The sequence below is a fragment of the Drosophila teissieri genome, chromosome 2R (genome assembly GCF_016746235.2).
Source record: "Drosophila teissieri strain GT53w chromosome 2R, Prin_Dtei_1.1, whole genome shotgun sequence".
NCBI classification, from domain to species: domain Eukaryota; kingdom Metazoa; phylum Arthropoda; class Insecta; order Diptera; family Drosophilidae; genus Drosophila; species Drosophila teissieri.
Window position 1 is genome coordinate 21,074,409 of NC_053030.1, and position 25,937 is coordinate 21,100,345.

Here is a 25,937-nt window from a genome sequence, read left to right on the forward strand (position 1 = left end):
TGTGGACACGAGAAGCCAGAATCTTTCAAGCGATTTTATCAGTTCAAGGAACCAATCCCAGCACTCCACACAAAGTCCAGAAATGGGCTATTCGCAGCTGATGGTGTTTTTAATCGAGCACATTTGCAGATTGATTGGACTCATTTCATAGAGTTCATAAGGATTTCGCATATATTTGCCAGCTATGAGGAATTCCAACGCGCTCATAAATAAGAAAATGAAAGGAGCAGACGATGAGGTGGAGATGATTTCAAATGAGAGGAACTTGATGAGTTGTTTTTGGGTCAAGAACATTTATTTCGAATTCAGTTTTCATTCAACGAAAGCGAAATGAAGCAAGGAAATGAAGTAATTAAACTGATAAGTAGAACTGAAAATTGAGAAATTGAGAAATAATCCACAGAAAACTTTCAACTGAAGACGACAGGAAAAGAAGATTTGCTTTCCAAATAAAAAACAACGGATAAGAAGTTACATTTAAGGTTTTTTCATTGGTTTCTTTTATATGTATATATATATATATATGTATATATATATTTATGTATATATAGTATAATATAACATTGTTAACATCTATTATTGACTATGTAATATCCGCTGCAGAGATACTTTCGTGTTTCGTGTTTCATTTCTGTTTCGGTTTTTCCGTTTGTTTGCAGGTACTTAGTACTACTTTGCTCCTTGGGTTTGCGATTATTGTACGCTTGTCCTATATACACACGCTAGTATTGTACATATATTATGCTATAATAGGTATCCGTGGGGTAAATATACATATATATATATGAGAATTGGGGGCTTCTTATGGGGGATTAGGATTGGGATCCTTTGGGTGAGGTGGAATACTAAAGAGTTTAGGCGTTAATAAATACATCTCGAGTTTAGTTGGTAAAATTGCTAACGTTTTAGTAAGTAACTATGTTGTACATTCAAGGGCTACATCGTATAAGGTATATGGTATAAGGTATCGCTGATCTATAACGATCGTAAATATATATATCTATGTGTATACAGTATACAGTGTGTATATGAATATGAAACAATCTGCAGTTATAGATTCTAGGCATAGGCTATGCAGTGAAGTCTTAGACGAGTTTAAATAGCACTTTCTCGAAGTCCGTACATCTATAAATAGTAAGTATATATATATATCTGTATATATATATATCGTGTATATGGCTACTCTGTAGATTAGAGTTACAGCTACAGCTAGAGTTAGGTTTAGATTTAGAGTTAAAGTTTCAGTTGCTTATGTCGCTAAAATACTTGAGTAAAGATAGAGCTACGATTGTTGACTGACTGACTGACTGCTCCGCTTCGAATCGGTTTCAAACCCATTTCGCCTGTTGCACGTGGCACGTGGCATGTTGCATGTTGCATGTTGCTTGCTTGCCATTCGTCGGTTTGTTCCCATTGTGTAGGTTGTGGTCATAGAGTACGAGTACTAGTGAGTACTAGTGAGTACTATGGAGTACTAGTGGTGAATCATGTTGCTTCTCAGACAATCGGCACGCACACCCATTCCATCAGCCGGAACAGCAGCGAGCACAACCAATTCTAGGCGGCCGTCGTCACCTTCGGCTGTCCACCAGGTCCGGTTGCTCCTGCTCCTGCTCCTGCTCCTACTCCCGCCTCCAGCGAGGCGGGTGCTGCCGAGATCTCGTCCAGCTGCTGCTGGAGCAGCTGCTCCTCCACGTGGCCATCGGTGGCCATGTTGCTGCTGCTGCTGCTGGTGGTGGTTGTGGCGCCGCTGCCGGTTTGGCTGGTGCGCAGCTCCGGCGGCAGATAGATTTTGACCACGCTGGTGATCTTCACCCGACAGTTGGGGCAGTTGCTGCATCTGCAAGGTGGCAAACCAGAAGTTACTATAGATTCAAAAGGACCAAAGGACGCTGAGAGCAACTCACCTTGCAGCGCACTGGGCGCAGGCGATGACGTGACAGCACGGATTGAACACTGTGTTGATGGCGCGGTCCATGCAGATCTTGCACTGCATGGCCTCCGAGATGCGCGTGTCCACGCAACGCTCAATCGCCGCCTCACGTGCCTCCTTCTCGCGTATGGCCAAATCTATCTTGCCGGCCATGGAGCCGCCGGCACCAGTCGTCGCCCACGGGCTCACGCCCGGCTCGCCAACGGCAGAGACGCCCAATCCTCCAGCGGCAGCAGCACAGCCCTCGGCGGTGGCGCCCTCCGCCACCAGATCGCCGCCGCGCTCGTGGAGCGTCCGCCTGGCCTGGTCGTGCACCTCGCGGCACGTGTGCTGGATGTCGAAGACGTAGCGCTTGCCCAGCTCCGTGTTCTCCATGAACATGGAGGCGATGGTGCCCTTGAGGTCGCGGGTGAACTGGTTGGTCACCACGCCGCGCACCTTGTCGCACACGTAGAAGGCGTGGCGCTCCGTGATGGAGCGGTAGAGGCCGGCGGCTATCGGCTGCTTGGGCAGCTTGATCTCCAGCTCCTTGCGGTCGTTGTGGTCGTCCACGTACTCCAGCTTGAAGGTGCGACGCAGCGACTTGGCCGCAGCGATGGCGCCAAAGGGGATGCTGCACAATGGGAAACACAAGTCCATTAGTTTTGCAGTATACTTCATAGGCTTAACTTAACTCCCATAAGTAATTGGGTAACTCTATAGATTAACAAGGCACTTGTAAATCAAATGTTAAGTATGTATTTCTAGGTTTATAACGCAGAAAGTGAGTTCTATTAAACGTGTTACCTTTGACGCTAATTTTGCGCTACATTAACTTGGAGCCACAATCATGGCGAACGATATTGTCAAGAAACGACTGTAAAAAGTCCGTTTAATTATTCAGGTTAATGCACCATCTACTTGTAAGAATGTTGTTTTCGTTCTGAGCCACTTTTTTAGGGTCTCACCTTGACTTTGCTTCTATGGATGCGCAATTACTCAATTTGGTGTTGGAAATTATATGAGTTAGGAAAGTCAGAAGTGGAATATGCAAAAGATTCTATTAGAAAATTCTATGATTCTAATCATATTCCTAATTGTGCCCTGTGAGTTCTTTACTTTGAGTTGTGGAAAATACACCTAAGTAGCTAAAGGATCGCATCCTTGGGAGCGTCCTGGCACTCACCTCTGCTTCTCGCCCCCCCGGCAAACGGTGATGCCATGGGCGCCCACCGCGATGTCGCAGCGCGTGGCACTCTCGTTGGTGGTGACGCCGCTGAAGAGCTCCTCGCCGTAGCCCTCGAGATCCTGGATGGACTTGAGCAGCCAGTACTTGGCCGTCTTGAGGCTCATCTGCAGCTTGGCCAGCTTGCCGTGCTCCACGGCTATTTGGCGCAGATAGTCCGCCGGCGGCTCCGCCTCGCCGCTCGGCTGCATGAAGTACTCCTCGTAGACGCGCAGCGGATTGCTGGCCAGTCGCTCGTCCAGACCCGTTTGGCTGCTGCTGTTGCTGGGGCTGCTGGAGCTGCTGGAGCTGCTGTTCGAGTGGGTTTGCGAGCAGGCGGATGTGGAGGCGGATGCTGAAGCGGATGCTGAGACAGATGCTGATGCTGAGGCGGATGCAGATGCAGATGCAGATGCGGAGGCGGATGGCGAGGGCTGCAGACTGCAGCTGGTGGTGCTGGCCACCGGCAGCGCGCAGATCTCGATGTGCTCCATGGACTTCTGCTTGGACAGGCGCCGCTTCTTGAAGCTCAGCACGTGCTCCTTCTCCTTGCGCTGCTGCTCCAGGCGCTGCTGCTGCGCCTGCTGCTGTTGCTGCTGCTGCTGCTGCGCCAACTCGCGCCGCATCCGCATGGGGCAGTCGGCCCGCAGCGATGCCTCATTGAAGCGCAGCCCGTCCGCCTGGCAGAGCAGCGCCGCCAACTTGGCCGCGCCACTCCAGTCGGGCGCGGTGAGTCGGCCCTCGAGGAGATCGCGCCTGGCCTGCATGTAGAACAGATTGCGCACGCTCTCCTGGAGGATGAAGTGCACCGGCACCCAGAACTTGACGCGCAGCGCCAGCATCAGCTGGATGCCGCTGCCACTGCTGCCGCTGTCGCCGGAGAGCCGGTTGCGCAGATTGATCCACTGGCGCGTCTGCGACTCCTTCTGGTTGGGCGTCCAGTGCTCCAGGCCGAAGTACTCCATCTCGCAGATGATGTTCATGGCGCGACAGACCTGCAAGCGAAGGATACGGATGGTTAGTTGGGTAACTAAGATACTACATAGACTATGAGCATGGTAAGCAGTAGTGGCTCCTAGTTACTTGGCTGTAATGTAGGTCAGTTGGGCACTGCTCCACTTAATCTCTCTTAAGCTGGCGGCCACTGCTTTCCATTGTGCGCCAACTGCGAATTAAAGCTTAATCTAAATGTTTTTCAATCTATTCTGGATCAGCGACTTATCAATTCAGCTTGACAGAGCCTGTCAGCGACACGCGGCCAGGACTCTGCTGGTCCTCAGCCAAGAGCATGTCCTGTGTGGCACGACTATCTACCAACATTTCGCCATGACAGCGGCAACATCCGCAGCAGCAACATCCGCAGCAACAACTGTCTGTGGCAAGTGGATGGATTGGGAAATGTGGGTGGTTGGCTGCGCATGTGGGTGGGTGCCAAGTGGGTGTAAAGTGGGCGGCATGCGCCTCACTGATGCCGTGGTTTTCAGAAATATTTGCTTATGCAACGAGCGTGTCATCATTTCGAATGGAACGAGTTCAAATGCTGGCAGCGCATCTCTTGGCAGAACAACATCCTTATGTGCTCCATAATGCCACTGCCACCGTCGATGACGATGATGGTTATTTGTTGGCCTTAACAAGCCAAAACACCACACTTTCCCAGCCAATGCCAGTTGCAATCCCAATCCCAATCGCAATCCCAATCCCAAAACCCCAAAGGCAAGTTGCACTGGCTGTCGCTGCCGCCGCTGAAATGAAATTTCAAATTTCGAAAACCGCCAAACAAAAGAAGCGGAAAATCGAGGCTTTAAATACACCCAGTTCCCCAAGTACACACATACATCTATGCATATACGTATGTATGTGTGTGTGTATCCTTTGCTCCTGCAGCACTTTGCATAATGAGGTGTACGTACTTCCGCACTCCGCACTTGCGAGTGTGTGCGTGAGCCAAGGCAACAAGTTGCTCACGCATCAACGCCTTCGCACATTTTTACGCTTTTCCCCATTTCCAATTAGGCGAAGCCGCAGCAGCAACGAAAAGAAAAACCCTCTGGGAAATGGAAAATGGAGGGAGTGGGGGAGGAGGGTTGGTAGGTTTAAATTTATGAGAGGAATTATTAGCCATTAAAGTGAAATTTGAGTCAATTTGTTCTGTTTGCCGCTGCTGTTTGGCCAGCTTGGTGTCTATTAAGGATTGCAAATTGCGATGTTTGTGGTGTTTAAGTTATATTTAGCTGCCACTTTTCATAGCCTACTTCTAGGCGCTTGTGGCTGCTTGGGTTTCAGAATAAGTTGTTGCTTATTCAGGTTCTTATTTAGGTAATGATTTATTATCATTTTGATGTTTGTTGCTCGTTAAAGGTGCCAGTAGCTCACACATTTCGCAGTTCAAATGCAGTGAGTGTCCTGGAAACCGCGGCAAGTTTCGCCTTGAGCAAAGGACATAAAGGACATCTGGACTGCATGAAACTGGATTCGCTGAGCGAAGCCACTCGAAGAACACGTTGGACTAATTAAGACGACAGTTGTGGCAGTTGCGGTTTCCAGTTTGCAGCTCGCAGCTTGTAGTTTGCAGTTTGCAGTGCTCCAGCAGCTTCGAGTCGAACGCAATTAATTAATCAAGTGCGCAGATCAATTTACATGCCACTCGATTGGGGGGCGGTGGGCGTGGCAGCTTAGCAACGGTTGCCAGACAGCCGACGAAGAATTTGATGTTCAGCTGCTGGGGGAACGCAAACCGAAGCCCTTGGATTCAGGGCTCAAATGGAGAATGAATTGATGGGTGGATGGGTGGATGTATAGATGGAACTGAGAGTGGAAAGTGGGGACTTGAGTGGGGCCAGAGTCGTGGGCGGGTTGCCATTGACAGCCGGAGAGCGAATCTAATGAAGCCTCTCGAGAGCTTTTCCCGCCCTAATAGCTCAAATCTCGTGCCACGCATTTAACAGAATTTCGGCTGAGTGGCAGTGGCAAGTTAAATGGCAGATGGCGCACCAATTGAATTTCGAAATGGCGCATATTCAGAACGCAGAAAATCGTCTTCGTTCTGGAAATCTTGCAACATTTTGAGGGTTAATGTGCGCATAAAAGTTTTCAAACAACTGTGCGCCATAAATAAACAAATAATGATGAAGCACGAAATTGATTGGATTTTCAAACGCATGTTTCTTTTTGGCAAAATCAATAAACAAAAAGCAACTAATTAATGTAGAATAAGCACGTTACTTTCGTTATTAGGTGAGCTGTTAATACTACTGAGATCAGACATGATTCTAACCAGTTTTCTATAAACACAAATGATTTAAGCTCTTTGCAGCAATTCAATTCAACAAGTTGTGCGCACCGATATAATTCCGTAGATTTATTTCGATTTATTTTTGGGGTTGGAGAGCAAAACGTGGCAACAGGCGGAACTCAACAGAAGCGCAAACATTCATTCAGCGCAGAGAAATAACAAAAATCAGACATAACGAAAATCACACGAAAATACAGCTGAAATACAACTGAAATACAGAAAATCGTCGCTGGCGTCGCCGCTGTCAAGTGCAAAGTCCACTTTTGTGGATTTCGCTAAAATTAAATGAAACACGAAAGCGAATCGCCGCCGTTGCCGCCGCCTGCAAAATGCGAAACGTGAACTTACTTTCAGCCCCCCAAATGGCAAATAAGCCGGGAAGCCGAGCTCCAACTCAATCTCAATCTCAAGCTCCACTAAATCTGACATAACCGCCGACTTTCGTAATTCCCATATACTATATATTTGCAGCAGAAAATGTATGACAAAAGTACCCTTCTTGATTTTGATTATGTGCCATAATGCATTTCGTAATATATGTTTGTATGTGTGCACAATGCATTGTGCCTTATTTGCTGACCATATTGGGCTTTTTACTATGGCTCGTAAAATCACTGACCGAAATTACGCCCATATTTGCACGTGCTTTTATTTCAGTTTTTTATGATGCGTCTTGGGATAGGTTTACATTTTCGCATTAAGCGATTTAATGGGGAAACTGCCGTTTTATTGAACCTATTTATTGCTATTTATAGTTATTTGTACTAAATGAAGGGAACTTTCGTTCCAAGGAATTTGCTTGTTACTATTACTTGTATTTTGTTGGCGCCTTCTTAGCTTTCTGCTTTGATTAAGAACAAATGGTGGTTTACAATGCGAGTTAATAAATGAGTTGTGCTTGTGTTTCCAAGCAGCAAAGCAACATCTCTTAATGAGCACGTGTAAAGTGAGTCTACACCTGTTCTCTACTTTACCTGCGCCTAAGAGTCTCAAGAGCGCGCGCTTAAGGGAGAGTTAGCAAAGGTAAACAATGTGGAGCCAAAAGTGCATGTGGAAGATGGGGAGCGCGAGAGTGCAAAGAGTACGTGGTGCTCTCTTCTTTTCGGTACAGACAACCATTGTAAGCGCGCGGAGTGAGGAGTGTGGCAAGGGCGGGGGGGCTCTTCGTGGGGGGAGACTATGACTGGCTGGGAGCAGAAAACCCGACCGAATTGGACTTTGGACCCGAGTCTTCGAAATGCCAATTGGACTTTGGACTGGCACTCGCCTAGTGAGTGTTGTTTTGTTGCCTTGTTGCTTTTGCATTGTTGCTGTGCGGTGCTGTGCTGTGTTTTGTTGTGTGCTCTCCGTTGTTTATAATTTGCTGGTGCTTGTGTGCTTGCTTATATGTATCAGCGATCGCCGTCTGTTTTTTTTTTTCGTGTTTTGTATTTGCTTGGTTTAATGGCCAGCCGAAACCGAAACTGTAACTGTAATGGAAACTGAAGCTCATGACGTCAGTGGAGCACCGACTTTTGTACTTTGAACCCCCCTTGTGCGAGAGCGAGAGCAGCGAAATGCAAGAAGTGGAGAGAAAGAGAGTGCCGCTGATAATTAAATGCATTTCGAGCAGCTCACGTGCAAATGAGAGAAACAGCGGGGGCGTAAGGGAGACAGTGATGCGGAGAGAGTGAGAGTGATCAAGGCTACTGCTGCTGCTGTTTTCTTCCTCTTCGCTGAGCGAGATAAACAAAGGCAGTTGGAGATCCGAATCCATAAACGGCATAAGCGCCTTTTTGCGCTCTATTTTGCAGGTCATGTGCTTATCGAGTGATCGCCACTCCCCCACTGCCCCTCACCTACCCCCATCAACCGATGACAGATGAGTCCCATGAGAAGAATAAGAGAGGGGAAGAGGGGCGGCAGCAGCTGCACCTCGCGATGCACTGGAAAAAAAGTTGGCAATAGAATAGGCAAATTTAAATTTGAATGAGTTGATTATCATTGGTGTGCAATCAAGATAATACTAAAAAGTTTAAAATATTTATCAAATGATATGTAAATTTTAAGTGATCAATTCATCCTCCCTTTTCTCCCTGTTGATGGGAATTAAAGTGCACTGAAACAGGTTCGATGCATGGAAATTGGCTATAAATTGCACTTAATTACCTATGCGCCGCGGAAAGGGGTCGGGTGTGGCGGGGGGCAGGGGCGGGGGGATGCGAATCACGTGCCCGCCATGTGCGCCACCTTATAAGTCGGACCTGTCTGTAGCAACCTGCACCGCCCGCCCCCCTTCCCCTCTCCCCTCGCCGCCTTCTTTTAATTGCCGACGTGAGAAGCGGCCGAATGGCAGAATTCATCTGACAAATGGCGAAAATGGAAACATACACCCGGTAAATGGAGCAGATGAAATATGGAAATATGGAAATAGGGAAAGCGAAAAGCGGCGGCGAGTGCAAATTAATTGAGGGAAAGTCTGGACCACCGGGCGCAGCAATTATCGCAGGCTAAAGATCGAAATGTCAAGGTGCCAAAGTGTTTGAGCCACTGATGCAACCTGCTTGGTTTCATTCCGAGCTGAATTCTATTCAGGTGACGAATCGCGCCTCTGGCAAGGCATCTAAAGCTCGGTATTTCCAATCGATTTGTCATCAAGCCACTTAAATATTTGCGAAATGGCAATATTAGCTTGAAGTTATAGCTGGGAATAATAATATTAAGGGGGGTTTTAATAAACTCATACCGAATACATTTCCAGCGTACAATGAACTAGTTTTGTGTTCAGCATATGACCTACAAGTACCTTTCCCTTAATCATCAAAACAGCACTTACAATCGAGCTCACATTACTCAGCGAATTTCGTTGGCGAAAAGATGTGCTAAATGCTGTAATAGCGACAATCTCACGATGTCTAATTAGTAATGCAAACTATCGGCTATCAACAAGTGTTGTCAGCTGCAACCTTCAGGAGCGACCTTCGGCACTGCGATATTTGTGATTGCGCCCCATTATTGAATTTCCCTTTCGATGCGGCAGCGAGTGAAATGGCACAGGGAAGCGCCACTTTTGTTGCTAATCGGCCAGTTTTCACGCCTGCCCCCCAATCTATATAATCAGGCCCCCTGGCATTTTGATTTTCCGTTCCGTTGAAATCGGATTGGAATGAAACTAAAAGGCACTTACTAGTTCTTATTAGAATGTAAGCACGTGTGTGCCATCTCTCTCGCTCGCGCTCTCTGCTCGCGGGCGAAGTGAAAGAGATGGAGAGCGAATGCATTTCATTTTATTTCTGCAGCGGTGCAGTGGGCAGCGACGTCGCCGTCGGCAGCGGCAGAGGCAGCGACCGACTGAACATTGGACTTTGATCGTTGGCCATAAATTTTATAGCAAAAACGAAACAAATACAAATGCTAGAAGAAACTAAAAGCTAAAAACAAGAAACAACAAAAGCGCTGCATTCAAAGTGCACACTAAAAATGCAATAGGAACAAGAAGGCAAGAAGGCAGCGCAGAAGAATGGGAAGAACAAATGCAGCGGACGGAACGGAACGGAACGTAACGAATGGTCTAATGCCATTTCATAAGTGCAATTAAAAAGCCAATCGAAATGGTGGAGTAGCCATGTCCTCGCAGCTTTCATGTCTCTGAAAAAGTGCTATTAAAATGAACTATTAATTCTAGTCAGCAATTGTGGTAGAACATTTCGAAGCACTCCAGAAAAACACAGCTTACGTCACTACGTGGACTGTCTTCTAGGGATTCAAGATATATGAGTATAATAATTATGGTTTGTTTCTTCAACTGTCGAAAAAGAGGAACTGTCAGGCAGATGCTGTCTTGTAGAATCCCTTATTACTTCCCCTTAATTATTTCCAGTGCATCGCTTGTCCTTGCAGCGATCTCGCATTTGGCGCACTTCCTAAGTGAAAGCCGCTTGCTTGGTGGCTGTTGACACATCTTTCGGAGTCGGGCCAGAGCCAAGTTTATGGAGCCAGGGCCATAAAACTCTCATCCTCATTCCCATCCCCATCCCCATCCACATTCTCCTTCTTGTGGCTCGTGCTCCTTTTTTGGGTTTTGTTGTGTTTTTGGCAATGATATGGCTGGCCCCAATTCGCTGAGTGATCCAGCGGGGCTGTCCTGCTGCATTATTAATGAAAATGCTGTTGTCGGCGAGCGAGGGATGCCGGTTTCTCGGCCGTATTTAGCTGTTTTGGCCAGCTCAGTCAGTGGTACGTGACTCTTGGCACTCGGCATTCGGCACTCGCCTTCGCACTCGCAGTGGGCCAAAAACGGTTGCGTCAACGGCTAAAAGCTAAAAGCCAACGTCAATTGCAAACGACTGAGGCTGCGGCTGCGGCTGCAGTCTTGAACAAAAATCATGCTGATGTTGTGCGCTTGTTTGTGTGTTGTGTAGGGGAAAATCAGGGCACCCAAATGAAAATATATGTGTCCTGTGCATATTTATGCAGGAATGTGTGTCCTGGCTGTTGCCATAATTTTTTCCCACCCCCCGCTCCCTGCTCCCCGCTCTCTGCTCCTTCCTTTCAGTTGACTTTTTTGTGTGTAGTGCTTTTCCGTTCTTTTTTGTTTCATCCGCCTCTGTTGTTTTGGTTTCGTTAAGTATGCGTCATTTTCAGTGGCTGCCACTTTTTGCGTGCGTTGCGCGAAAATGCGGAAAAGCCGCAGGGTCCCATGGCACAACTACCACTGCCACAGCCACTGCTACCCTTTTACTTCCTCGTTTTGTTTTCCCCACCCCCCCCGGGAGTTGGCGATGCAGTGCAAACAGCGCACCAAATAAGCATGCAAATGCATTACATTGTAGGGGCAGCAGCTCCAGAAATTATGCGAGCGGGAAAAGCGAAGGGGCTGCTTTCCAGTTGCAGTTCGCCCTAATTAGCATGGCACTGCACTGCACTGCACTGCATTCCCAATTGCCGCGACGTGCTGCCAGATTATAGCTGGCTTAACTTTGTGGCCGGCTTTTAAGAGCTGCCACTGCTCGAGAGCACCAAATAATCAGCTTAAACGCCATCAAATTCTATCTCCTTGAATCCCAACTAATTGGTACTTAGGAGTAGTATATGCCTTTTAAGTTCCTGCCTTGCTAAAAGATAGATGGTTTGATATGGTGATAAAGGTATTAAGTCACTCATTTTAATTACAATTCCACTAACACTTTCCACCACCTTATCGCCACAAGCAAGTTGGCAAACTTGAAGCGCCAACAACTGAAAGTTTTCCTGCTCGCAAAAAGTTGGCTTGGAAACCAGAGCTCTGGCTGTGATCACTTAGCTCATCTGGCAGAAAGAAATACTGTTTGCCCGAAAACATTCATTTGATTTCCATACCATTTGCCCAGACTGGCGGAATCACATTTGCAACTTGATAAATTGCATTGCGCCCAAATGAAATGACTGCTGCTGCTGGAAGGAAGGGGCTAAACTTTGCTGGCCAACAAAGGAGGCGCAAACTTGGCCAAAAGAATGTCAAGTGCACATGCGAGAGCCCGAAATGGAAATGCTGAGGAATGAGGAATCCTGAGATGACGAAATGTTTGCCGGCGATGCATTCCACGGCAAAAGGGGCGCGGTTATGTGGCCCAAAGGTCAGGGTCGACCACAGGACTTGGACAATTGTCGAATGTTTAAGATGCCGAGCCCGGCCAAAAACGGAAAAAAAACGAGCAAAAATAGGACATAATAATAAAAAGAAATTTCTTCCGGATGGCGGACTTTGTGTCCGCGCGGGAAAAGGCTGCATAATAGGGCCAACATTATGCGGCATAAAGTATAGTGGGGCACATGGATGGCACGGCGGTGGCACAGTTCCAAAATATAATAACAGAGATATCAGCAAATCGGTTTTCGCTTTTCGGCTCTCCGGGGCCTGCGAAAGTTTACACACAAAGCGATGAGCTGGCTTGCCAACGTCCCTCGTCCTTTTAAGGACCTCGTGCTGCAGCTGCTTTGATGATTTATCCGCTGCTCGCCCACAAAGCTCCACACCCACCTACTGTCCACCGCCCAGTTTTATAACCCCGGCTATGAACTTGTTTACCCATAAATCCAGCAGGCAGGCTTACAAGTTTTCCTCACTCGCCCTCGCTTCTGGCCGCTCTCCAATGTATTTCAATTAAGTTATCAAATACCTACATACTCGTTCTATACTCGTACTCACCCACACAGCTAGCCGGTTTGTATCTGTCAGTTACCAAAAAATGTATATTTTGTTTTATACTTGTACTCGTATATAGGTAGGTGTATGTGTGTATATCCCGATGCCTGTTGCCAGGTGCCAACTTGGCTCTTGTCTGCCTCGTATTGATTTTCTTTTTGGCCAAAAGTCTGCTCTTCCCCCCTCATTCCCCCTCATCCCCCCGAAGCAATTCCACGTTTGCACTTGATAATTCTGGTGGGGCGGACGGACGGGAATTTGCCATGCAAATGGGTTCTCGGGTTCTGGGGTACTCTCGCTGCCAAAGCACATAATAATATATCATTTAAAGTTGTTCGCTCACTTAAAACTTGTGTCCGCCGGTCACCGTTTCCTGAGTTTCCGCGAGTCTCGCCGAGTTTTCCGAGCCTGCCGTGCCTAGGCTCATTTATTCTAATTGTAAATTGCATTCGTCCTTGGGCCCTTTTTACATTTGCGCCACGGTATCGGAAATCGCGCGTGACAAGCTTAACCTCACCGAATACTACAATGGTCCAATGGCTCGGCCCCCACTCAACCGCTGACCTCAAATGCACTGCGAGAAATAATCTCGAAATCGTGCACATTCTGAAATCAGAAAAGCTATAACTTCCGGCTCGAAGGACCAAAGGAGATAGAATATTTACGACATTGTAGCAACTAATCGAATGAAAGTAATTTGGTTGGCAATTTTTCGCACTGTATTCCTTCCCCGCCATTCTTCGCTCCATTCAAATGACTTTAGTCATTGCAGTTAATGATGCCTGGCTTTAGGCTCCCCCGTCACTACGCAAATACCCACTTCTTGGCCAAGTTCGGAAGCTTTGATGGACATTTGATGGCGAACGACCAGCGAGCTTCGCACTCCACACTCCACACCCACCATATGCCAAATGGCAATTTTCACTTCGTTAAAATTGTAGAATTTTCTTTTCAAGCAATTTACTAGCGGAAAATGCTTTTGATGCCGGCGAAAGGAAAGCTCGGGTAGCGGATACGGGCTAAGTGGATGACGAAGCCTGGGAAAATGGAATGGAAAATGGGCATTAGATGGGGACTTGGTGGGGATTTGCTGGAAACCCGGCACCTGGCAGACTGCAGGTCTAGGCAGCACACTCTGATTAGAAATGAAATGATTAGGGGGTGCGATTTGATTACTCCTGAACTCAGTGTTCCACTCTACTCGCATTGCGAAAAGGGAAAACGTGCAAATAAAAAATGCATTGATACACTCGGTAATTCCCGCAATTATCATTTCGTGACCCCGGGCCATTTGGCACAGCAATATGAATATAATAGTACTATATGTAAAGTTCTACCCCCACACACAGAAACACAGACCGGTTTCTAAATCCAATTACAATAAAATAAATAAATCACATGCCCGTCCAGTCCAGCACAGTTTTCCATTAAATCGCAATAAAAACGCGCCGCGAACGAAAAGTGTGTTTTCTTAGGCAGTGCGCCTTAATTAATTTTGGTCCTGGCAATGAAAAGCCGCTTTAAGAGGCTCAATTAAAACGGCATTATCCTGCTGCTGATTGTGGTTTCCTACGGGGGGTGAGGGGAGGGGTCGGGGGAGCAGGTTGGTTGGCAAAAAACAAAGGCGGTTTGGGGGCAGAATGGCGAACAATGCAAACACAGGACATGACTGCCGCAGGACACCGTACATCTTTGGGCAGTAAAATTTAAGTAAAAGCATTTAATTAAGACCGCCGAAGGACGAATTATTCGTGCGCTAATTGAAACGGGGAAAATCGCGAATGAAAAGCCCGTCGCCTTGTGCAAACGAATTGCAATTCAATTTGATTCCGAATTAAAAATTGAAATTGGGCGGAAAGGCGGCCAAATGACATGCAAGGTGAAACAGTATTTAATATGATTTGTCATCGCAAAGAGCTATTTAAACACATGCCAAAGTGAAATAGTTCGCTTTTTGTACTTTAATTTTATAGTTGCATACTTTGACGCATAGTTTAGCTTTATGAATTAGGATTCATTTGAAATCCTTCCGAATTTCGTGCTGTGCTGTGTGATTCAAACCTTGATCCGATTGCTGATCGGATTGGGCGCGCGAGTTCATTTCCCATCACAATTTTATAAGCTTTTATTGGCCCTCTTTGTTTCGCAAGGTCCTCTGTTGTGCTCCCCCCTCTCCGCCAGTAGGTGGGAAAATCGCGCAAGGAGCAAAGAAAAGAAAGAAAAGAAAGGCCAAAGAAAATAATAGTGAAAGCCACACAGGACTCGCTTCGGTTAGAGGCAATAAAAGTGAGGCAAGGAAAGTGCAGAGAGGGCGAAACAAAAGCCTTGCCATTAGAGACACATCAAAATGGCACTCAGCATGGCGCTCAGGGGGGTGAGGTTGGGAGCTGCCTGGGGGAGGTGTGAAGGGAGGGGCTAGCTTGTCGGCTTTTTCACAAAACTAAATTCGAATACAATGGGAAAAGCATTGAATGCATTCCCCTGTTTCTGCGGTTTGTTTTGCGGCTTGCATTTTTTTCGGTTGCATTTTCACGCAATTTATTGTTCTCCTCCTCTTCGCCTCTTCTCCTCAGCTTTTACTCGCTTTCTCCTGTTTCCTGTAGAAATTCCCCATTTTTTTATTGTTTAATATTGTTCTAAGCTATATGTTGTATGGTATGTGCTGGCCTGGGCGAGAGTAAGCTTTATTTGCAGGCAGGTGGCAGGTTGGAAAAGTGGGCGTTGGGGGTTGGGGATTGGCGGTGGTTTACTTGGCCATATTTCCGCTTGGTTGTTGTGCATTCGGGTTTCTATGGTTTCTGCCGCCCTCTTCGCTTCGCCATTCCACCGCCAACCTTTGGCGAAATGGGGAGAAAGCAGTTCAAGGATAATATGCAAAAACCATGGAAACAATAGATAGTACTAGACCTCAAGAGGATTTGCTGCAAACTCGTGGGGGCGCCTGCTTAGCAAATGACATTATCATTTGCCGGCAACATTGATTTTGCTCAAATTTCGTCATTGTCATGTGCAGGCACGATTTCTGCATCATCGTCAAAGTGCTCAGCGCGCACTGCCAGAAACAGGGAGCAAGTTTCTCTAACCTTGCAGATACAGGTCTCAGAAATGAAGCTGCAGAGTGACCAAATTCTGTGCTATGTGTGTGTGCTTTATATATCACTTTGGCCACTCTAGGTTGAGCTTAAAACATTCATTTTTTCTGAATAGAAGCTGTTACACAAAAAATGTCCATACAGTTTTCTAGAACTATTTCCGAATGAATAGGGCGCTCGGTTAATGTGGAAACCATCACTTTTTAGTAGTATTCTCAGTGCACGGTGCTAAAAGACAGAATGCCCCTGACTCTGCCAGCGGTAATTGCATTAAATGGGGGCTTAAAAGCAGACGACACTTTCCCCCATTCTCCCCCACTTCCCCCCAATTGTGTGTTCCTTGTCTCACTTCGCGTTCGCTAGCAGCCTTGTCATTGTCGTTGGATTAGCGTTAGACCTCCCCAAAACTACACACTACAACTACTAGATGGCTGAGCCACCCACACCCACATCCACACCCACATCCACACCCACTTGTTCCCCCCACAAAACGGCTTCCAATTAGCCGGGGAATGGCATGGGCTCCGCGAACTACAAGCCCCAAGTGCCCCAAACAGCACCACGCTCGACTTAAGCCATTTAATCGATATGTGCGAGGAGTTCTCGCATCGAGAGTGGCGAATCAAGTCGAGTTCGCATTGCACGTGACGGCCGCTGACTTCATTCGATGCCAACTCCGCCCTGCCCGTGGAGTGAGTGCACCCACTCGATTTCGCCGTACAGTTCGCTTTCCATTTATAGAATCCATATACTATCTGACCTATTTATAACTCTAGTTCAGCAGTAGCACACAAGGGTCTCTCTAGATGGGGTCGTTGTAAGTGGATCAGTGCTAAATGGCATTAGTTGCGGATTAATGTTTTAGTTCTGCCCAAAAGGACAATGGCTAAATGTCACGTGCTTGTTTTATCAAGTGGGAAACTTTTCTTATAAACGCGCTGATTTACTCGTTCTATTGGAGTTACAGCAAGTTCCAATTGCGAAAGTTGCAGCTACCGAATCTCTGCTGTAGCATGGTGTGCTTCGGCACGCGAGTATAATTTCCTTTTGATTGGGCGCGCCTCGGCCCGACTTCATTCGGCGACTGGCTGGGAGCGATTCTCCATTCTCCAGATAGATTTGCGGGCGCACTGCCAGCACACGGTGTAAACATAAATTGCGCTGCCAAGGACGCGCACAAACACAAACACACATAGGCACACACACATGCACAGGCACTGGCACAGGAAAAGCTGGAAAAAGGGGGAGGGAGTAGGGAGTGGGAGTGGGAGGGAGGGCAAGGACGCAGACAGGATGGCGCACGCACCACGAAGCCTTCGTGGTGTGACCCTCGCAGCTCCAAACTTCAGCACTGGGCACATGATGTATGCTCGCCAGGGTTGTCGACTCGCCCGAATTCAGCACTTCCGGAAGTGAGTGTGTAGGCATGTGAACTCTGAACTTAAATCGGCTTGTTTCTGCAAATTACTTGTAGCTCTTTCACCTGGCAAACTTTCTTTGCACACGAATGGCAAACTTTACAATTGCCAAGTTGCCGTTCCCAGAACTCTAAATCAATCCCGTTTATAACCGAAACCTTTTAGGCAGCAATACTGAGACTTCTTAATTTGCTAAATAGTTTTGAGTTACTAGATTTTCCCTGCCAAAGTGAAAAGCATTAGCCGTAGCCTCGCAAATGGATTATTAAAAAAGTTTTCAAAGTCCGCCACTCGCCAGACTTTTACTGAAGTTTAACAAACTCACACATTTATTTAATAAGTCTCTAAAATGTGTATTAAATATGCTCTAAAATGCGTAGTGCCCCTGGCAACCCTGGACGTGTGGGTTGCCCCAGGTTGGGCACAGCCTGCGGTGCATTTTGCATTTTCGGACACAAACGCAAATGTCCAGCGAACATGACAAACGTCCTGCTGCAGCGAAAGCGACATGAAAGTGATGGCGTTTGGGCTGCCGGAAAATGCGGTGGAAAATGCGGGGGAAAATGCATTGCTTCTGGGTGTGGGTTTTATGTTTTAGGCTTGGGTTTGGGTTTGGGTTTGGGTTTCGGCATCGGTTGGCAATTAATTCCCAAATTGGCCAACAACGTTGGACAGGCGGAAGGTGAGTGAGTGTGTGGGTAGTTGGCAGCTCCGTTCGGATTTAATTGTTTGGAAAATTAATTCTTGCTTTGACCAATTTTCCAGATTTAGCACTGGCACTTCTGGGTGCACAAGAATCATTTGCATAGAGGCTGCATAAATAAATAAATTCCGGCCAGATTACTTCGTTGCACGAGCGAATATTTATTGATACTAGTGCATAATAAACATGTGTGCATGCGTATACTTTATGTGCAGGCAATCAATGCAAATGCAAATGCAAACATGGCATTTGTTCCGTACTAACTAGATATTTTTTTACCAGCGATGAGTAAAATTTCAGTTGACTTCTGGCAATTTAGCGGTAAACAACAATTAAACAATATCAACGGCCACTGAATATGTATGCCTGCGATTTAAATAACTTTTGCCGGCCTCTTGCCACTCTTATTTTTTTGCCAGAACTTTGCAACTGCTGTGTGTAAAGTGCCCAAGCCCAATTCGAATAGTGGGGAAAAATAGATGATATACGACCACCATACAGTATTCACATTGTATTGTACGGATGTGCACATAAAGCCAACTCGCTTGTTTTTAGTTGGCTTGTGCGAACTTTAAAAATTTATGGCATATTTGCGGCGGTCAAGAATGCTTTTCGATATACACACTCACACAGGGGACGAAACATCAAAAGATTTTATAACCAAATTGAAACCATAAATTACAAGTATTTATAGAAAACAACATGGTTGGTTGTACAAAACTAATCGAGACAATATAGTGAACAGGTTTCGATTTAACCGAGTAATGCGCTGAGAAAAAACACGTAATACAGGCTCATCGAGTGCGAAAATACATTGGCTTGCCGTTTAAATAAAGACATTTAATTATAATCATCTTGTCGCCCAATTTAAATGAACTCTATTGCGTTGTATCTTTTTCGGGGGGCCAAACAATGAGGCAAACTGGCACATTCGCTCTCCGAGGTGCCAAATGGAACTGAAAACTCGGGGGACCCGCCTTAAATATATTTGTGTTTATCTTCGCTTGTTTGCTTAAATTGTTAATAACTGTCGACTGCAACAAATAAAAGCAGCGCGAAGCGGAGCAGAAAGCAGAGCATCGAAATAAAATAACAAATTTACATACAAATATACATGCTTACATATACCTTTATAATATATGTATATATCGTGTGTACGTATGGCGAAAAATGAAACTTGACAAAAATACGAAAAATAGGTAAATCTCGTTTTGTGCCTTTTGCGCTTTACATTTTTTTTTTATTTTTCGCATGGGCTTGGCTCCGCAGCAACAACAAAATAAAAACATATAAACAGCGAGACAACCTAAAACGGAGGGAAACACAAATACGAAGCGAGCACAAGCGCAAGCACCAGATACTCAGATACTCAGCTACAGATACAGATACTTTTGCTTATAGCCGTAAGTTATTCTTTCTGTAGCAGCACGTGTGTGTGTTGTGCGCTCTTCTGGCCAGTAAGAATTTCCTGCTGTTAGGGCCAAAAACCGCATTTGGCCCAAGGATTTAAGGCCATGGCGTACATGGCGTATGCTTAATATTAATCACTAAACTTGGAGTTCAAGCAAATGGGCAAACAAAGCACACAGCACAAGGTGTTGTGGGGAAATTTCAATTTTAATTAAACATCTGTTGAACGCCAAATGGAAACAAATGGCAAAACAAAAAAAAAATGAAAAGCGCAAAAGCGCAAAAAGCTCGGAAATTGCGTTTTACGGACAAAAATAATCGAGAACGAAATTATTAATGCTTATTTATCATTTACGCCTTGATTGCTCCCATATCTGACTTGGCTTGCTCTACCTGTCTTCAGTTTCTGTTTCTGTCTTCTGTTTCTGTATCTGTATCTCTTTCGGTTTCTGTATCTGTATCTCTTTCTGTTCCATTTTCCCCACGGCTCCCCTTTTTTATCAGTCTGTTCTGCGTTGTTGACACCGGGTATTAATATACGAAATTCTCAAGCTTATCAGAAGAAGCTGATAAAAAGAGAGACAGCGACCCAAACACGATAAGTATATTCTCTGTGCTTTCTGACATTTGTCTTTGCTCAACGCTGCTAAATGTATATATATAGTATATGCAAACATCTGGACAGATCGCTTGTTTACTTAACGCGCAGAAAGAAATGTGATTTTGGGACCTGATTTTATTTGGGAGCTTTTATCTGCTCACCTATGGGGGCACACATGTAGAACAAGTCTTTGTTGATTTTGTACACTAATGATATTGACAAGGACGATCCGCTGTGAATGGCATTTCTGGCATATCCTTGCAGTCCCTTGACTGCCGTATACATGTCTGGTTTTTATTCAAATTTCACTGCTTGAATTGGCCTTTTGTCGTGACACGAGAGACACGCAAATTGGCCAGCGGCTGCTGCACTTGACCCGCCTCCCCGCCTACCCCCTCCAGCATTCCACTCCAGCGCCTCTCTGGCGCCCCTCTGCCACTTGAGCTGCCTCATCAAATCTTGCCTGGAAACTTGCCTCGTTGCACATCTTTCAATTGTTGCAAGTCGCACACTCGAGCATTCGCCCACCACCCAACGCCCACTATTGCCACACCCAGCTCGTAATCCCACACTTCAAGGGTGTTGAAAGAACTCATCATCCAGCTGCCTTCTAATCCTCCCTGTCCCTGCCACATTCCCCAGCCCAGTTGGCCTCCCATCGGGAGAAAGCCTTAACGAAGGGAACGAAGGCAACAGCAGTGTTCGCAAATATAATTACACCTAGAAAATGGATGTCATTTTGGCGGAGCAGAGGGATCTGATTAACGCAGCCTGTTGACAGGCAATCCGATAAGGAGTCACAATCAATGGAGGGACCCTGCGGCACAGTGGGCGAAAAGTGCATTAAAGTGCACAGTAATAGTAATAATGCCTGCTGGCTTTCTGTGCATTTAAGTGTTGCTAATAAAGATTGAAGTAGAGATTAAAGAGCCAAAGAAAACAAGTAGAACCGCAATAACATCGGTGCGTAATACTTGGGAGCTGTTACTGCCTAGGTCAGTACTGCGATCACGTTTCCTCAGCATGGAACTTGCCATGATTGGAAAGTTTTCCACTACCGTGAGTCGGCCAACTCGTGGGTTGTTTTCCTTTTCCTGGTTCTGTGGACTTTGTCATGTAACAGCAGGCCCTTTTGCGAAATGCTCGAAATGCCGAGCCCAGTGGAGAGCCAGCACTCGATCCATGTGAAGAACGCAAGCAGGCAATCAAAAACAACTCAAATGGCCACTCAAAACTCGGCTGTGACGACAAACGAGCCACGAAAATGGCAATTTGAAATGCAATTACAATTACAAGTAGCTGGTAATTGCAAGTAACTATTATCGAGCATAAAACTGTTGCACATGGCCCACAGTCCTCAAAAGCGGAGTCCTTGGGCGATGAGGAGCAAAGGCATTTCGGCAGAGGGAAAATGGCAAATGGGAAATGGTAAATGGTAAATGGGATATGGGGAAATTGCCTGACTGACTGCGAATCGCTGGGCAGACACGCCCAAAAGCGTATATTTGCATGCATGTGTGTGTGATGTAGCCGGTATGATTGTTAAATCGAGGTAACAAAAATGTAATTCTCCTTTGACATGCAAACTCGTCGAAAACGTCCTCCCACTGACGTCAGGCGCAAACTTTTTCGCACAGCGATTGTACGAGGGCGCAAACTTTGCTGCTCCCCAGTCCGGGACTCGAGATCCAAGTTCCCAGTTCCAAGTTCCTAGTTCCGAGTCCCGAGTCCGCCTGGCAGCCCGTAATTAAAATGTGCAACTGTGCCGAGCCTCTGTCCACATCCCTCTGTCCATACTAGATGTACCAGCCCCCCCAGAGTTGATTAGCCAGTGCTGAAAGTTATGTAAGCCCGCCACGCTTATCAGCCAAAGTGCCTCGTTTACAACCCAAGCGGACTTATCACTAAGCCGCGATTGAGACCCGCTGAAAATTCGGACCTTGTCATTGCCATGGCCCTCGAAGTGGTCACTATCACTCAAGGTTCGTCCACCCAGGTGACATTCAGTGGAGAGGCTTCCTCTTTGAGTCATTCCCGCGCAGATAACTAATTAATTTCCCATCATACTTTATTAATAGCCAAGGATTCCTCACTGTCACGCCGTCAAAATAAAAAACGATGACGAATTTGTAACACACCTTATCGATGGTTACAAACGGCGCGTCATTCTTTTGCAGTGATAAGCTGCTCCGGAATTAATCATGGGCATTGGCATATTAGTATTCATAGATTAGGCTGACGCACGGCTCAAAGTTAAATCACAGCGGCAGAAATATTAATTCGTTTAATCCCCAGCGAGTCACAGATTGCGGCCATATATATGAGCTATATATATACGAGTATAATGATTTAAAACACTTTGCCAGATGTTTTCCCAGATCAACGCGGCTGATACAGAGCGCAGTTGAACATTGAACTGTGCAGCATACATAGTACATAAATCCATACATACATCAACACACTTGGAGCATACGTGAGTGGAAACATGTGGTATTGATAAGGCGCCGATTCGGATCCAGATTCAGATTGGGATTCAATGTCATTGGGGGGGTTAATGCAACTGTTGCATTGGGGTAGAAAGAAGCGATTAACATCACTTGGGAATGGGAACAAAGGCTCGTTGTTTTCTATATATGCAAAGAGTGCCATGAAAGGCTGACCAATAAACTGGTTATCACGATGAGCTTGTATTGCCCATATAACGACGGAGATTGTGCAGTTCCCACAACTGCAACTTCATTACAAAGTGCATTTTCCGCAAGAAAGTTCGCTCGATTTATAGAACTGCGCTATATGCCCCTAAAAGCACTTGTAAAGTGCAATCCAAGAATAGAAATCAATTAGTAATCGCTGGAATCACAGGCAGCGTAACCTTTGCAACGATTAGTGCTAAGCCCCCCATATAAAATGTATAAAAACCATTTGCGTTCTGCCCCAATTCGACGATCTTAACTTTAGTCCAGAGCCGTAAACATTGATAGCAAGTGAGTTACTCCGATACGGATAGGCGTGCGATAAGATAAACACCAGTTGAAGAAGCATATTTTCTTGTTCGGCTCTTGTTTTCCACGGCAGATAATAAAGTTGGCAACGAATCGGGCCTACGACATATGTACACTCGTATTCACCTGCATATTAATGTCTCTGTGTGTGTGTGTGTGGCGAGAGCCATCCATTTGATAAGTTGGCGCGATTAGATTGCACAGACACTAATGTACGTACGTATGGTTCGCAAATAGGCCAGGGAACTAATTAGCCTGACAAACAGGGCGAATTGCCGAATTGGCTTTAATCTTTGTGGTAGCTGGAATGGGTCTATAATGTGGGAGGTGGGAGGTGGGGTTGGGGGGCTTTGGTGGAGCAAAGCCGCATGTATGGCGCTCGTAGTAACAGCGCACAGAAGCGGAATGGTCAAGTGTTTGCACTAATCGCCTTAAGTGGCGGCCACTTGGACATTGAACTCGCGGGCGAAATGTTAAGTGCACGGAAAACTAAACTCCTAAATAGGTAATATTGTAATGGATGCATTCGAAATTACAGGAAGGGATTTGTGCATACATCATAAGCAAGTCAACTTAGCCACTGAAACATTGATACCCTTACTTTCTGTATTTTTCAACTCTTTGAAAACACCTTGCGGCTGTGAAAAACTATCGCGGGGGGCAGCGCGAGTCAAGGGTATTTGGCATTTAAAATGAATTAGTGCAAAACTGGTAAACAACAAGACACTGGAATTGGACATGGCCCCCCCGAGCTGATAACGAAATGCGAATCGAAATGGAAATGGAAATGCAAAGCACACACACACGCTCACTTTTGCCACCGATGATAGGCGTTGTATCATATAGTGAGTATGGTATAGTAAGATGGTATAGTACAATCAGGTCCAGAGCTCCCACGAAAAAATGCTAATTGAAATGGAATCGAGTGCTGCGCCTCTCGACTGGAAGTCGAGTGCGCCCCCAAATGAAGATTCTTTTATCGCCTTTTTTTATACGTGTAGTAAGCCACTCTGGTATTAGCCGTAACGAAATTCGCCATGAAAAAAAAGGGCGTCATTAAAATGAAATGAGAACACTTTTGTTCGCTGTGCACGTTGGTCATAAAAAAGTAATCATTTTTTAGTTATTTATTTCCAAAGATAAAACCAGCCACCAACCAATCTCTATAACCTCAAGTGATTCGAAGGCCCCTTTATTGTCACACCGTAATATCCTCTTATAGAGGATACGTAATTCAGTGCCAAATTGCGTAAACCACGTTTGAAGATCGATAAGCGATGAAGTAATGCCACACGACAAGGAGTGCGCCTGGATAATTTTGTAACCTCTGCTGGTGAAGTGGAGCTGCTGCCTGACTTTCCCTTGAGTTCCAGAAGCCCGAGGCTGATGCCCTTGAGTTGGGTGAGTGTAATGCGTAGAAATAGCAATGTGGCTGGCAATAGCAATGGTTTAATGGCTCAAACCACATGCACTTGGCGTTAAGTAAGGAAAAGCCTGTTGTTTTCGGGCACATTGTTGAATAACAACGTTCTGTGGGTTTCTATCATGGAGATGGTATCAACATCAGTGTCAAGTGCAAGTGCGCGGTTAGACGTGGTTTTATATGGGGTTGCTACTTAGTTTACGGCTCCCACTTTATCAGGATAGATGTACTCCCTGCTGTAAATACTGCCCACGATACTTTTTCCTATCTGGTGTTATTGAGTTTCGTTACAAAGTATCGATAATTAATGACTAAGAAGGGAACTTTTATACGGGAACGGAAAAAACACTTTTCTTCTGATGGAACTTACATATAAGAAATGAGATAAGCATATCCTAAGATATCATAAGTGAAATTTTGATATAGTGCCTTCTATAAGAAGTTGTGGCGGATCAGAGGCTATGATGTTGCAATTTTCACTCAACTGCCAAGCGGCTTCTATGGAAAACTACCAGCCACGGTGTTCTAACAACGTAGGTACATACATATATGTATGTATAGCAATAGTTAGAGAACCGATGAACTCACCTTCTCCAGACACTCCTGGCCATTGGCTTTGGGATCCCACTTGACGGCTTGCTGGGTGCCGTTGGGCAGGTTGACAATGCACCACATGTTTTGGCCTTTTTTGTGATTTCTTGTCCAACAGGTAAAAAGCTCCGCTCAGCTGCGGTTCAAAACAATTGCATTTGGGATTTGCTTCCGGCTTGTTTGCACAAAAGCCGTGTGTGTGTTTGTGTATGTATATTCAAAATCAAAATCACAATCGCAATTGAAGCGCTACAGGTTGCACCGCGTTTATCGCTGCAGTCTGTGTAACTGTTTTAATTCTATTTGCAATTATGTGACTTGTTTTGTTTGTTAACTGTGAACGTTGAGCACTGGCGTAGTGATTTAAATATATTTGCACTTTTCGAATTTTCTACACATACTCGTATTTGTTAAGCGGCAACGAACGCACGCTGGATTTGCACGTACACTTTTTTTTTTGATTGTTGCTACAGTTGTTGCGTCTCTTGAATTTGATTTCAGTTTGGTTTTTGTAATTTTGTTGTGCAAAAATAAAAATATTACTTCGTGCTAGTTTTCCCGGCGATTTCACGGATATCCTTGTTGTTTTTGTATCAGGTTTTTTCGGTGTTTAACACAGCGCTGCCAAACATAGAATGAACAACTGCGAGCGCTGCGTGTTGCTTAAGTAGCAACAATTGCGCGCTCTCTCTTAAGCTTTCTCTTGCGCACCAGTCAAAGAGCCAGTTCAAGAGCACCAAAAACGGGTCTCTTTGCTTAGGAGTTAAGAGGCTTTCTGTGCAATTTACTTTTTGAGTTTTACTTGTTTACTAAGAGATGTAAATATATTAATAGAAATGTCTGAGGTGTACAAAATTGCTTGGGAATTAGTTAAATACATATTATTTATTAACTATTATAATGAATGGTTAACAATTTATTATTTATGTCTTATATGTGTACATATGTACAATTTAACGCTGATCAATGGGCTGGGTTAGTTGTAGCCAGAGGCTACTGTATGTTTCATTCAGCTCCAGCTGTTGCAGTTCTTGTTGTTTTCAGCCACGAGGCTTTTGTTCTCAGATTGAAACTGAAATGCAGGTAAATCGTTGAACGAATG

At 45.6% G+C, this 25,937-nt stretch overlaps 1 protein-coding gene across 1 annotated transcript; it reads right to left on the minus strand.

The window, feature by feature from the left end:
• Positions 1–514: 514 nt before the first annotated feature.
• On the minus strand, positions 515–25,453 carry LOC122612375 (E3 ubiquitin-protein ligase MYLIP). The gene is made up of 4 exons (XM_043785945.1): positions 24,833–25,453; positions 3,099–4,132; positions 1,908–2,546; positions 515–1,840 (listed from the first exon to the last, which is right to left on the minus strand). The coding sequence occupies exons 1-4, from the start codon at positions 24,917–24,919 to the stop codon at positions 1,558–1,560; spliced, it is 2,043 nt and encodes a 680-aa protein (XP_043641880.1). The 5' UTR covers positions 24,920–25,453; the 3' UTR covers positions 515–1,557.
• Between the last annotated feature and the right edge of the window lie 484 nt (positions 25,454–25,937).

Bases quoted from the DNA above. Each gene is read 5' to 3' on its own strand.
- LOC122612375 (XM_043785945.1), bottom strand. From the start codon at position 24,919: ATGTGGTGCATTGTCAACCTGCCCAACGGCACCCAGCAAGCCGTCAAG. The intron at 4,133-24,832 runs GTGAGTTCATCG...CTTCGCTTGCAG, and splicing joins GCCAGGAGTGTCTGGAGAAG to GTCTGTCGCGCCATGAACAT. The intron at 1,841-1,907 runs GTGAGTTGCTCT...GCCACCTTGCAG, and splicing joins TGCGCCCAGTGCGCTGCAAG to ATGCAGCAACTGCCCCAACT.